Source organism: Eleutherodactylus coqui, chromosome 11 (assembly GCF_035609145.1).
Source record: "Eleutherodactylus coqui strain aEleCoq1 chromosome 11, aEleCoq1.hap1, whole genome shotgun sequence".
Classification (NCBI taxonomy): domain Eukaryota; kingdom Metazoa; phylum Chordata; class Amphibia; order Anura; family Eleutherodactylidae; genus Eleutherodactylus; species Eleutherodactylus coqui.
The window spans coordinates 85,661,311-85,676,462 of record NC_089847.1 but is presented as its reverse complement, the minus strand read 5'-3'; the positions used below and the strand labels follow the sequence as shown (position 1 = coordinate 85,676,462).

Below are 15,152 nucleotides of genomic sequence, written 5' to 3'. Positions count from 1 at the left end.
AGCGACCAAGGACTGCCAGTTCAGAGGACCTAGATTAATCTGATGCCCAGTGGATTACCCCCGATCCCTGACTTTACTCTGAACTCGGATACAATTTAATACAGCAGGACTCACAGGGGTGGACTTTAAGTTATAATTTTTTTCTAGATTTTATTGTCCATGTTACCTAAACTTATTTATATGTCCAGAATTTCATCTGAGAAAACCCCCCGCCAGCTCAGTTTTTTCAAAACACCACAAATGAACCCCCCATGGATGCATCCGAAACTGTAAAATTGTGGGATCTTGTATAATGTATGGGGGGGGTTAGCGAAGCCGAGCATTAGGGTGTACTGGAGCTCGGAGATATACTTCTGAAAACGAGGTCACATGTAATGTACCAGGGGAACACTTTCCTAGTGAAATATCCTTCACTGGTAAGAAGGGGAGGAGCCAGAAAAAATGTGGAGTTACAAACGAGGGACAAGGAACTACACCATATGTCAGTGGAACACAGAACACGCATAAAAGACTGATGCAAAATATAACATACATTCCAGGAACTTTAACCTTATTGAATTGAACCACCGTTACGATTTACCCGGATGTACTCCCCACAGCTTATACATAAAGCCACATGCCCATCCTTCCCTTCTGAGTCCTGCCAAGTGCCTGAATAGCAGTTTATGCCCACATATGGGCATTTCCATGCTTGGGAGAAATTGAGTAACCTCATGGGGTAATTTTCATTTTTTTATTTGGTGCTTAACCTACATATTACTGGAAAAATTAAAAAATACATATTTAAAAATGCTCACTACACCTCTCAATGTATTCCTGAGAGGTCTAGTTTCCAAAACTGGGTTAGTTCTTAGGGGTTTCAAATGTACTGGTACCTCAGGGGCTGCAAACACACATTGGCATTTGAAAGTTATTCCAGAAAATTCTGCGTTCCAAAAGCCAAATGGCGCGCCTTCTCTTCCCGAGCCATGCCATGTGCCCAAACAGCAGTTTACCTGCAGATATGGGGCATTTCTAAAAAAATAGCAGAATCTGAGAAACAAAACCCAAAACTTACTACCCTAACTCCTGCTGTTAGTGAATAGAGGTGACGCGATCTGGGGATTGTTCCGACCCCGCCGCCTCCATTCACAATAAATGGGCTGTTCATAGATGACCAACTGCCTGTTTACTTGGGCTGATCCATTCAGTTTTCTGCATGCAGAATCTCAAAGTCTGCATAGGAGTGCATTACAATACGCACTCCTATGCAGACGGCCGCGGTTTGGCCGCGCGACATGTCGCGCGGCAAACAAACCGCGGCATGTCCTATTTCTGTGCGGAGCTCGCAGAGCCTCGCACAGAAACGTCACTCACCCGGCCGCCGGCTCCGGTCTGCGCATGCGCCGGCAGCCAGCACATGAAAGAGCCGGGGCCGTCAAGTGCGGGTGAGTACGTGCTCGTCCCTGCAGGCGCTGGGGTCGGGTCCCGCGGCGAGAATTCTCGCTGCCAGATCCGACCCGCCCGTCTGCCGGCGGCCTTACAAGAAGTGAACAGATTCTTGTTTGTCGGTCAGTCGGGCGTGTATTTACACTGAATGATAATCATTCGGGTTCCTGCTGGATGCGGCAATCTGAACGATTTATTGGCCCGCGTTAAGGGTCCTAACATGAGGGCTGGGGAGAGAATGGCAACAGGAAGTGCAGAGGTAGCAGGCGGCCCGGAAGTCCACAGCCCCTCTACCACACCAGCGGCACATGATAGTTGGGGCTGGGGTCCTGTAACGGTTTACCTTATGGTCCTGGCGCTTACTACTATCTTGTATGGGAGCATTCAGTAATGACATTGGCCATGATCTACAATGTAGTAGATGCATCAGAGGAATTTCAGATTGCTGCAATCATGTATTTCTTAATTTCTGTTTTACAAGACTTGTCTTAATTGTGAAATGGTTAATCTGCTTCTGGACTCTCCATCCTTTCCCGTTTCGCTCTCCTTTTATCAGTTTGTGTCCAATTACTGGCACTTTCCAGCGGCACACCTCACACTTGCTATAATAGAATGCTTCGTTCTTTGGTTGTTCCGTGTTTATGAAGTCCGACTTGGCCATGTCCTTTCTTCCCTGCCCATGTGATGCCACGGCACGGGCAGCATTGTGGGAGCGGATGGTATGATGCAAATGTGAAGAAATAGAACATCCCTGCACTGTGGCAATGTACTATATGCTTGGGGTCAGGCACGGATCAAACCTCCATCATCCTATGTATAAACTTTAGGCGGCCATATATGGAGGATAAATGTTTTATCAAGAATAGATCGCCTGGTAGTCGGTAATGTACAGTATTGTGGGGTTAACCCTTTCCAATCCACTGTCTGACCTCTGAAGACATTATGATTTAAGACTCTACAGCTCCGATGTTGGAAGACATCCGTTGGGGTTCTTTTACTGTATATTGCTAGCCTCTCTGCTGTCGGAGCCTATCCAACGTGTCACCTTATGCAGTACTGGCTTTAGCCAGCATATAGCGCCGTTGTGTAACTGCAGAAAAAGAGTAAGCCCCCTAGGAAAACCAGAATACAAATTGGATTGGAAAGGGTTAATGCAAACCAGGATGATTTGTACAATTTAGAGGAGTTTTAAACCATCCTCATGCTCTGTGGTGATTGGTGCCCCCCTCTTATTTTCTGTGTTATAATGGGAGGTACCTCGTCGCCTCCTGCATGAGGAGTAGGAGAGTTCGGCCTAATCTACAATCGCACAATCCACAGTACGATCTGATCAGGCATTATTAATCCAATTGCCAAAAACTGCATGTTTTGCGGGACCGTATCCTAGGAGTGTCCATGTGTTCTTACTCGGTGCATCTGGCTGAGAGCACACAAACTCCCTTTAGAGACTCTTTCACACGGACGACAGTGATATCGGCGCTATAAAATCGCTGTGATGATGCAGCTTTGTACATGCGATTTTGTAGCGTTGGTGATACTTTCTTGTTTTTAAAAAAAAAAAAAAAAAATCTTGCATCACTGCTACCTGCGACTTCATCAGGAGTTTTTAATGCTAAAAATGTATCGCATAACATGAAAATACCAAGTACATGCGGTGTGATACAATAAAGAAACCTGGGCTACAAAGCATTGTGAAAGCGTCTCATGGGCCACTCCAGTGACTTTATTTTTTCACTCATTCTGTAGCTAACCCCCACTAGACATACGTCAGCTAGTATTACCTTGATTGGTTGGTTCTCTCTGAAATATCTGGCCTCTTTCTCCTCAGGTGATCGTGTAAAAAAAATAAAATAAAAATAAAATCTGCTTTGTATAGCGCCAACTTATTCTGCAGCGCCTTCAGGTAATTTTATTTATTGCCCACAGGCGGATCAGGTTCCGCATGTGGGAGCCCACAGCAGACCCCGACCCTGCCCGCGGCTGAGGGCACTGCTTGTCCGTCCGGGTCTTCTATTTTCTTCATTGCAGATGTGTGCAGAAGCACCGGCCTGCGCTCCGCCACACATGCGCAGTGAATCGAACGGCTTCCATTGACAATGGAAGCAGTCCGCGCAGGAACCGCACTGAAATGGAGCATGCTGTAATGTTTTCTGGACCAAAAGGTCCACAAAACAAATCCGCATGCTTTAATTCATATGCGGACGACCATGCTTCCCTATGGGTGGCTTGATTTGCGGATCTTCTGCGCGGATTCCGCAAATCCAATCCGCCCATGGACATTGGGCATTACTTTGTAATCCTGCTGCACGCACTTCTGTGTCGCGGAATATCCAGCTCCCGGGTTCCTGATCTCATTCCTGTGTACGGAGCCAATTGGGATTTTCCTGTGGAACATACAGGAGCACAAGATTCCTATTAGCTCACATTAGCCGGGGGGAGCAGGGAGTGTGAGGCTGGTACAAGGCACAGTTGTCTTTGTAGCCACTAAGTCTACATTAGTGACCTTGGAGGAGTATGTGTGTTATGCACACAATGAAATCTGAAGACACTTTTGTCCTTCTGCTTTCTTTGAAGCTCCTTCTAAACCCAGTGCAGATCTAGCCAGCTTTCTTATGATGGTTTATTTAGTAAGTCCTTACTTCAGTTTTAGGAATAGACATGAGAGCAGCTGCAGTAGAGAATTTCCACTTGGGTGACCCAGTGCATTACATGTACCGCCCCATTGGTCTGAATGTGGGCTCTGTAGTGCTCCGTTTCCTCCTGTGGTGGCGCTGCAGGGAGATTCAGCTCTTGTTGCCCCAATAGATTTACAGTTGATTGCTTGAGATCCCAGTAGCAGATCACATGTAGGGATCTATCTAACAAAAGGGGATTGTCCAAGGTGGACAAACAGGCAGAGCTTCCCCATTATTTTATCTGCTTTCCAGAATATGGCCGGTATACCAAGCCAAAAGGAAGAGAATGGAGTGACTGCCTGCCAGAGGGCAAGAAGGTATCTCCTTGGAGAACAGACGGCTGCTTTCCCTAGGCCGCCTGCACCCGGCAGAGCTGGATTCCACATGCGGGTTCCCATAGCGGATTCCAGCTCTGAACCCGCGGACCTGTTGCTTCTGTACTGCGGAGGCTCACCGTTGGTCATATGCAGTACAAATTTACTTTATTTTTATTTTATTTTTTAATGCTTTTCCTGCACCGTTGCTAGGCGATCACGCGGGTACCCATGGCCTGTCCGCAATGTCAGTGGGCTGTGAAGTCAGTGGAAGCCATCCATGCAGAGTCCGCATTAAAATGGAGCATGCTGCAATATTTCCGCCACTCGCAGAAAGTGTGAAGGAAAGTGAGTTTACATGGCGTGCTTTGAACGGTATTTACTGCGGACGCTGAACTTGGAGTCTGCAGCGGAAATCCATCCGTGTGAAGCCGGCCTTGGCCAGTTTCACATCCGCGTCAGAGGTTCCATCACAGATCTGACTGGAAGTGCTGTTTATACTGTCCCAAAGCCAGGCGTAAAGCGGACGGACCCCATTATAGTCAATGGGATCCATCCGGCGCTGGACGGAACCATGCGGCTGCTGGGACTCCTTTTTTCCTGTTCCCTGAGTGGTGCAGGAAAGCAAAATCACCAACGCAAGTGTGAAAGCGGCCTTACACATCATAACTACCCGGTGTACGTAGCGGCCCTGCCGCGGGGGAAACTACTGCACATGAGCCAGGGCCACTGAGTAGGGGCCACAGTCCTCCTCGGGGTGCGGTTGTCCCAGGAAAGGTTCTTGCACATAGACTTAGAAGCCTTTGTATAAATGGGGCTAAGCTCTCTGCTGGCCTTATAAGGGAAGGAAGACCTGACATTTGACCTCCGGCTGCTAGTAAATCCCACAGGGGTAAAGAATGAATCAGAGACTGCAGTGGTATTAGGGAGCGTCTTCAGACTCACACAAGCATGTCTGAAGGAACATCGTCAAGGAAACGTCAAGTAAATAAATGGGGGAAAAAAGGATAAATCTGTTGTGGCACTTTTGGGCTAAACGTACAAGACACATTTTTGTAGCCTTCGGAGCAGAGCAGCCGCGGTCTCTGTAGGCCTGCAGTCATGGCAGCTGCTCCCCGGCCCACCCCATGAAGCCCCCTCTTCAGGAGAGAAAGTGAAAGTTGCATACTTGAAGCGCTGAGTCACTGACTTATCTACAGCCGGATCTGGAGAAGCAATCTTCATGTTTAAACATAGCAGCCTTGGTAAAACCCCCCCCCCCTCCATCTACTGCTGACACGGACTTCACTGTGTCACACACAGTCCTACGCTTTCCATCTACTAGCATTACTGCGGCCGCAGGCCGTAACGGATATCCATATTGGACAGGGAACGTTATCCTTTCATTGTAGAGATAGTAAACATAAAGTTTTAGAGTTGGCAGTTCTGTTCAGGTTAAGCGGAGGGTGTGCCTGTCACCGGGCCACGGATCAACATGAACCCCGGAAAGATGCGCAGTGCCACGGTTTGTTTTATTCTAAATTGTTGCGGCGTCCCAGAATAAACGTACTTTAAAGCTCGCTGCATCGGCCCTGCCTGCCTGCAGCCAGAAGACCACCGTCACACGACATCCGAGCTGCAGAAATCTTGCAGCAGAATTTCTGCTGCTTTTGCGCAGATGGCCGGAATTAACTAGCTTTCTGGAATTTGTTGCAGTTTTTGTTGTTTTTTTGTTTGTGTGGGTTTTTTTTTTGTTATATGCAGATTTTCTACTCCGTTCTTGTGGTATACTAGTGGTAGTTACACAGATTTCACACTGGCAAACGTTTTATTCTCAACCATCAACAAACGCAGATTTAGTGCAGTGCTGCAGTAAAAACCCTTTTGTTGTGGGGTTCCAAGCTATTTGCAGATTTTGGTGTGGTTTACATTATTAGAGATGAGCGAATATACTCGTTTCCAGTAATTACTCGATCGAGCACCACGATTTTCGAGTACTCCTGTACTCGGGTGAAAAGATTCGGGGGGCGCAGGGAGGCGTGGCGGAGCGTGGGGTAGCAGCAGGGAACAGGGGGGAACCCTCTCCCCCTTCCCCCACTCACTAAACGGCGCCCCCCTAAACTTTTTCACCCGAGTACGGAAGTACTCGAAAATCGCGGCGCTCGGGCGAAAAAGGGGCGTGGCCGAGTAGGTTCGCTTATACATCTTTTTAATCTCTGTACAAAGGCGACTGCATCTTGTTCCTGGCCTTCCAGGGCTTTTAGACTCATTATACACCTAGAAAACTCGGACACATTCCATGACTACGTCTGGTATAAGTATAGGGACCATCAATCCCAAAAAGCGAAACCCCATACGAATCCTTAAGGCCCATTTACACTCAACAATTATCGCTTAAAATTCAGTCAAGTGACTGCAAATGAGCGATCATTATTGCGTGTAAACACTGCCATCGTTCACTTTTCGGCTGAACGATTATTTTAAGGTAAGCTTAAAATCCATTGCTCAGCCGGAGAGGAATAACAGGGACCGCACGCTGTGTTCTGCACGGGAGTCCGAGATAACATTGTATTCTGCCGAGTGAGGACAATGGAGCTGTTTGCAGAACACAGTATGTGGTCTGAGCTCTGCAAACGGTTCCTGGAGGCCCTTTTACATACAAATGAAGATAACTTATTAATTGACATTAGTGTCCATTAACGCTTGTTGTAAAATGATCGCTAAAACTGTCAATCTTTTTCAATCGTTTGAAAGATTGATTGTCTTTGCGTGTAGATGGGCTTTTAGTTGGAATGGTAGAATAACACATGGCAAAACCTTCAAGAACAATCTAAAGATGTGTTTGAGGTGTCCTATAATTGTGAGCACACTGTGTTTTGTTACATGCTTCAACAATAGATGAATAACTTGCAGAAAGTGACTCGTCTGACCCCCGAATGGGATTTTTCTCAATGTAAAGTATCCACTGCTGCACACTTTGACCTTACATGAAGGGCTTATGTCCTTGACTGCGTCTTCACCGTTTATTACGCTTGTGTTACACAGATGCGTGATATGTGGTTGAGTCTATAAACGGCAATGGACTTTTTCAGTGATCCACGCATGTATGTGTGTAGATATCCATGAGAATTAGATCGCGGCATGCTCTATTTCTCTGTGTACCACGCAGCATGAGCCTGATACATTTGTTTAGGCTCTGTATGATACACGGTCGTTATGCAATATACTACGCATGGGCAAAGTTTTCATACACATCCCTGCTCTGGCTCAAAATGGAGACCGGACACTTAACCTCTGGCTGCTAGTAAATCCCACAGGGGTAAAGAATGAATCAGAGACTGCAGTGGTATTAGGGAGCGTCTTCAGACTCACACAAGCATGTCTGAAGGAACATCGTCAAGGAAACGTCAAGTAAATAAATGGGGGGGGGGGGGGATAAATCTGTTGTGGTGCTTTTGGGCTAAATGTACAAGACTCCTTTTTGTAGCCTTCCCTGGCCCACCCCATGAAGCCCCCTCTTCAGGAGAGAAAGTGAAAGTTGCATACTTGAAGCGCTGAGTCACTGACTTATCTACGGCCGGATCTGGAGAAGCAATCTTCATGTTTAAACATAGCACCCTTGTGAAAACCCCCTCCACCTACTGCTGGCATGTCACCGCGTCACGGACGTCATTGTGTCACACACGGTCCTATGCTTTCCATCTATTACAACATAAAGTCACACTTCGCGTGTCCGTGTGATACGTGGGCATGTGCAGCGCACATGCAGCCATAAGCGATTGCTGCGGGGAGACTCACAGTGTTTTATACATACACCCGTGGGTGCGAGCCCTAACCAAAACTTCCTGTTTAGAAAGGTTGGATCTGGTTAGTCTTGTATGTCCTAACATTTTCCAATCCAGTGTCGGACCTCTTCTGACACTTAGCTTCCCTCGCATAGCTCCCATATGGGGCGAGGTCCAAAACACGTTTATAACACTATGCAGAAGAGAAGTTTGTCATCTGAGTTCTCTTCTGCATATGTATATTACAGTATACAGGTCCGTCATCTAACCGCTCTACTGCATACTGTAATATACACAATTATATTATGTAGAATATACTGTATTATATAAATATTGTACATCTAAAGGCCTCATGTCTATGGGTGAGTCTGATTCCGCATGTGGGAGCCCGCAGCAGAATCTGCTGACCCTGTCTGGGTCTTCTGCAGTACAGAGAAAAAAAAGGGGCCGACCGGCGCACATCTGCAGTACGCTGTGGTTGGTTGGTTCTCCTTTCCCGCGAAATCCACAGCACGTATGCAGTGTCAGTTGCGGACGGGCGCAGGTCGGACGACCTCTGTTGACTTCAATGGAAGCCGCCCGCACAGAATCCGCACTAAAATGGAGCATGCTGCGATTTGTTTTCCAGACCTAAAGACCCACAAAACAAATACGCATGCTTTTATCTTGGTGAGGACGCCCATGCTTCCAATGCTGGCTTTTCTAGCTTCACTATTATTGTGGTGGTGATCCTGTGTTTAGAATTTTAAAGGGGTTGTCTGGACCTGTCAGAATCTAATCCAACTGCAGGTAATTGGGGGACGGGGGGCGAAATCCTGCTGCACTATTCTACCCGTCAAAATAACCCCTCGGCACACCCCAGCGGACGCCACGAAGTCAGTGGGGAGCAGCGGTGTAACTGGCTACCTGCCAACCAGACTTCATGAGAGGCTGCGTAGGTTCTGGTCAACGCAAACCGAAGATGTTAGACAACTTGTATGAATGATTTCCCGTGCTTCCAGTGGCGGGTGAGTGGGTTCCTCCCGTATGCTCTCCACTGCTCGGTGTGGTTCCCGTGGCCTCTGCCAGGTAGCATTTGGTATTGTTAGCATATGTTCACAGCATGTAGGAACACTCCGTACGTCTTCTGAGATGCCTAAACCTCTTCACTTCTTCGCAGGTTACGACTTTGCCGCAGTCTTGGAGTGGTTCGCTGAACGCGTGGATCGCATTATTCTGCTTTTCGATGCTCACAAGTTGGACATATCTGACGAATTTTCTGAGGTCATCAAAGCCCTCAAAAACCACGAGGATAAGATCCGAGTTGTACTGAACAAAGCAGATCAGATTGAGACCCAGCAGCTGATGAGGGTCTACGGGGCGCTGATGTGGTCCCTGGGGAAGATCATCAACACTCCGGAGGTGGTGCGGGTTTACATCGGCTCCTTCTGGTCACATCCCCTGCTCATCCCGGACAACCGCAAACTGTTCGAAGCCGAAGAACAAGACTTATTCAAGGACATTCAGTCCCTACCCAGGAACGCTGCCCTCCGCAAGCTAAATGACCTCATTAAAAGGGCCAGGCTGGCTAAGGTAAGTAGAAGGGGGTCACTGACTGTCTGAGGTAAAGATCCTCCTTGGTGGCCTGGACCTCCGCAGAGCCACATAGACTATTTTGATAAATGAGGCCCTAACAGGAAAATCAGGCTGTCTGCCCATAGCAACCAATCAGAGGCCAGCTTTCATTTCTTAAACTGCTCTTATAAAATAGAAGCCAAGCTCTGATTGGCTTCTATGGTCGACAAAGACCGTTTTAGGGCGCCTTCACACTGGCAACAAAATCGCACCATGCAAGAGTGAGTGAAAATGCAGAATTATGAAACCAAATTTTTTTTTTTTTTTTTTTAATGGTTTCATTCTCATTTGCGATCTTGCGAGATTTAAAAATCACAGCCTGTCCTATTTCTCTGCATGTTTGTTTTTGTTTTTTTTTGTTTTTGCTCCTCTAGCCCATATTTCCTATGTAGCCTCCTCTTTATCGCATCACACAAACTTGCGATTTTTTCATGCGTTGACAAACTCCTATTGACTTTTGCGTGAGAAAATCGTGGGAGGCACAAGAAAAAAGATCTGCTGACGCTTAAACAGTCTGAACAAAGCTGTGATTTTTGCAGTGATTTTCTTGCGACCATATCGCTTTCGTCAGTGTCAAGGAGGCCTTGGGCTACCTTCATGTGAACTGCACTTGAGTTTTTTTGTGTTGCGAGATGCACAAAACTGCGATTTATAAACTCAGACAGATTATAAAAGTCAGACACACGAGTCGTGTTCTCCCTCTCAGCAATGCTGCACGTTGTTTTGTTTTGTTTTTGCCCCCTTGAAGTCCTAGGGAAATACTTTCCCAACTTCCACACGGGAAACGAGCGCCAGAGGATCAGAATTGGTGTGGGCATTCTTCGTGAAAAACTCCTCACATCCATGGGTAAAACACACGTTGACATGCGCAATATTGGGCCCAGGTTTCTCCGATCAAGAACGTGCTCGACTGTTTGGAGGTAGCCTTACTGTTGGGCAGTCTAGATATATCTGCCCCAAAGTGCTTTCGGCTGTACTCAGCCCCTGGTACTTTTGGGGTTACTTAGTCACATCATACCTGCTTAAAGGGGTTGTCTATCCTGGATACGGCACTCACAACAGCCAGCTGATTCTGTTAGGGAAAGTCACGGCGAGCCAGAAATTTCCCCTGACGGCAAGGGCAAGATGGTATTACATCAATGGCATTCACATGAATGCTATAGTCACTCCATCCTGCTCAAAGAGGAAAGGTGGGGGTCCTGAGCCAAAGACCCCTCTAACATTCAACCCCTTTATAGTAGTGAGGCAATAGACTTCAGGTGTGCTGATGATGGAGCTGCTCCAGGCAGAATTAGAAAGCGGTCCACTTAGTAGGTATTCACAGAAGGTAGGTACCCGCCGCTGCAGACCATGAGTTGTATGTCTTATATATGCCAGCATGCACTAGGCCTTCAGGTTATTGGTTAACCAATGGATCGCTTCATGTCTTAATGCACACACATACGGTAGCTTGAAATGGCTTGTTTGCCCAGGACCGCTACATGACTAAACGTTATTGTGATCCCCATATAGTGTATGAGGGTCGTGGACTGATGACCTTGTTGTCTGTCGTAGGGACTGATTCTCATTTAGTCATTACACTAGGGACTTTATTAAGCTTTAAGGGGTATTCCCATCCTTGTTCATCACGGTTGAGATGGAAATACCAGTCCAGGTATTCCGGACACGCAGTTTCCAGAACACCCATTCACTATGAGTTATGGAAATGACGTAGAACAGTCTGCTGTGCCGTTTCCATGATCCCAGTCATTTCTGGTCACGGCCAGGAGATGGGTGTTCCCATCTCGGCCATAGCTGGGTAGGATCATATGGGTATTGTAGCTCATTGCCCTACATATCCTTGTTGTAGGGTGACAGATCTTGCATTGATAATCTGAAGGAGCCTTGTGAATCTTACCTCCAATGTCTTCCTTTCAGGTCCACGCTTATATAATTAGTTCATTAAAAAAGGAAATGCCGAATGTCTTTGGTAAAGACAACAAGAAGAGGGAGCTGATCAATAACCTGGTGGAGATCTACGTGAAAATAGAAAAGGAGCATCAGATCTCGCCTGGAGACTTTCCGAGCATTAAGAAGATGCAGGTAAAAGATTTAGGTTTTGGAATGTTGATTATTTGTTAATTATTTAAATTGCATTCCCGGATATTCAAGTTGTTCTATAGGTCAGCTGAATGTACTGTCCTATGTAAAGGCAGGTCTGCTCCCCTATTGGCCCAAACACACAGTATCGTGCTTGTTCGCTAATGGTAGCAGTGCAAGAATACAGCGGGCCTGTAAGCATCTTCCCAACCTCTTCAGTGATTGGTTGGCTGGCAGGCGGCTGTGTAACTGTGTCATTTACATGTAACTAGTGTGGTGCAAAATTCAAACGAACAAAAATGCGTGATAATCGTTGCGTCTAGATGCTTCGCCATTGTTCACTATTTATTTTTCGTTTGTCGCTTAGTTTTTACCAGCATGAAAACTATCACTAGTTCGCTGACTTCTGGCTGCATCTAAACGCTCCCCGCTCCGTGCGTCACATAGAATGGGAAGAAGTTGTCGAAGTGAGCAATTCGCAGCGATCTGCCTGCCTAAATATTCTGCACGAGCGTGTAAATGTACGATTAGACTGCAGCCCATCGATCACTACGGGGAGTGCTCTAACCGAGTAGAGCAGACTCATCTGAGTTGTTTTACTTTGACACATATTGGCCAGATGTAAGAATTTTATTTTTTTTCTGTGTCTTTTCATCTAATAGGACAGCAGGCCTGTCCCAACGTTATTCTACCTGTAACATAGGGCGGCATAGTCTGATGACAGATTCACTTTAACCCCTTCCCGCTCCATGACGTATAGGTACGTCATGGAGCGGTGGGGTATGGGGTGGCTTGATATACTGCCTGTTAAATGGCAGTATGATGTAATGCTGTAGCATTACATCATACTGCAGAAGCAATGAAAGCATTGCATGTTAAAGTTCCCCAGGGGGACTTCAAAGTAAAGTAAAATAAAAATAAAGTTTTTTGTTTTTTAATTGTAAAAAAAAAAAAAGTTAAGTTTAAATCACCCCCCTTTTGACAGATCTATTAAATCTAAATAATAAATATATGTATTTGTATCGCCGCGTCCGTAAAAGTCCGATCTATCAAAGCAGCGCATTGTTTTTCCAGCACGGTGAACGTCGTCCGAAAAAAAAAAAAAAAATAAAGAACGACAGAAATGCACTTTTTTAGTTACCCTGTCTCCCAGAAAAAACGCACTAAAAAGCGATCAAAAAGTCGTATGTATTCCAAATTGGTACTATCAGAAACTACAGTAGATCCCGCAAAAAATGAGTCCTTGCTCAACTACGTCGACGGAAAAATAAGTTATTGCGCGCACAAAATGACCGCAGAAAATAATTGAAAAAATTAAATGTCTTTGAAAAAAGAGTAGTATAGTAAAAAACCTATACAAGTTTGGTATCGTAGCAATTGTACTGACCCATGGAATAAAGTTATCATGTCGTTTTTGTTGCAGTTTGTGCGCCGTAGAAACAAGACGCACTAAAAGTTGGCAATGTCGTGTCTTGTTTTTTTTTCCATTTTTCTTCACTTAGAATTTTTTAAAGTTTTTCAGTACATTATATGGTACATTAAATGGCACCACTGAAAAATACAACTCGTCCCGCAAAAAAGCCCTCATACAGCGACGTCAATGGATAAATAAAGGCGTTACGATTGTTTTGAAGGGGGGAGGAAAAAACGAAAATGGAAAAAGAAAAAGGGGACACGTCATTAAGGGGTTAAAGTTAGTAATTTTTAAGCTTTTTTAATTTTGGGATATGAAAACAGCAAGACCTGTAGAAACCAATAAATAGTAGCGCCACGCTAGTAGCAGCAAACTGCATGGAGGTGGAAGTGTTTGCAGAAATGGTAATAGTTTCACAGCAGCTGCACAGTAATATCAGCTGTATATCTCATGTCTGTATCTGCCCAGGGACATACACAACTTCCTGTGCTCTGCAGCTTAGTCGTTGGTGTATGAAAAGAGCACGTTGTAATGAAACGGATGCCTTAGATTATACAGATGACTGCGTGTGCTTCTACAATCCTTTTCTTTTCATACATGGGCAATATATAAAGAAGCTGTTAGCCTAGACCATGCAAATCAGCCGAAACAGGGGCTGGCTGGCAAATATTAGCCTAGGGGGGTGAGCATACAGCACCAGCCCATGAGGGTAGTGGCTCACCCTCAGGGTGACAACACATGGTGTGGCTGGCAGCTATTGACTGCAGCGTGTGGGCACGGTTTGGTCACGTGCAGCCAGCCACACCATGTGTTTCAATCTTTAACCGATTTATCTTTAACCGATTTATCTTAACGCGAATCTAGCACCAGAACCAAGCTCCTAACATAAATTCAGTAATAGAACCAAGTTCATAAGATAAATACAGCACTAAGCTCTGTACATAAATACAGCACCAGAACGAAACTTGGGACATTAATACAGCACCAGAGCCAGGCTAATAACAAATACAGTACCAGACCCAAGCTCTTAAGATCAATACAGCACCTTAACTAAGCTTGTAATATAGGTACAGCACCAGAACAAAGCTCAGTACATAGACACGGCACCAGAATCAAGAATATTCCTTCTCTAAAAGGCCAGTTTTGGACAAGTGTATTATGGATACAGTTTAGTACTCACCATACAGATGGGTGTCCCAGCCTGACTGCAGGTTTACTTACCCGAGCTCACAGCAGCATTGATACGATTCTGTGAGTCCGAGTCAATAGATCCACGGCCGTGCTGGAACTGTTGTCCATATTATGGCCGCAAAAATGCGTCCATGATACGCTTATATGAAACTGGCCCTAAAATGTGTTTGCCCTTTAATGTATTCCACACTAAATTGCAACTGAAGCGGCCTCAAATGCCCTTTAGTTAAATGGATATCCCCTTATCAAATTATTCCCCATTCACAAGGTAGGGCACAACTTGCTTATCAGTGGCTGTCCAACGATTGGGACCTGCATGGATCCCAAGATTGCAGTCCAGTGCATCCTGAGGTTTTACTGGCTACCAGAATTTCAGGACACTCCAGGAGTGAAATCTTGGTATGTGGGGATCCCAGCAGCAGACCTCCACCAATTGGCAAGTTATGCCCTACCTTGTGGATAGGTGACAACTTGCTGTGATGTGTTAGTTGATATGGTTGATATCATGGCCAGGCATGATAAGGTTTGCCCCCCTCTTGCAATAACCCCCTATAATATGAACTCTAGACTGACTGGCAGACGCACACGGCATAAACTTCTCGGTGATGATGCCCAGTTTGCCTGGCAGCAGTGCATGCAGCCCCGATGCTCCGTCCACCAGCAGCTCAGACTA

The 15,152-nt window shown here is 45.9% G+C and overlaps 1 protein-coding gene across 1 annotated transcript in view; it reads left to right on the top strand.

Moving 5' to 3' along the window:
- EHD1 (EH domain containing 1) overlaps positions 1-15,152 on the top strand; it is a 42,680-nt gene that overhangs the window by 24,763 nt on the left and 2,765 nt on the right. Inside the window, exons 3-4 of the mRNA XM_066582921.1 lie at positions 9,341-9,753; positions 11,713-11,877. Of these exons, the coding sequence (XP_066439018.1) occupies positions 9,341-9,753; positions 11,713-11,877 (578 nt within the window). The remainder of the gene's footprint in view (positions 1-9,340; positions 9,754-11,712; positions 11,878-15,152) is intronic.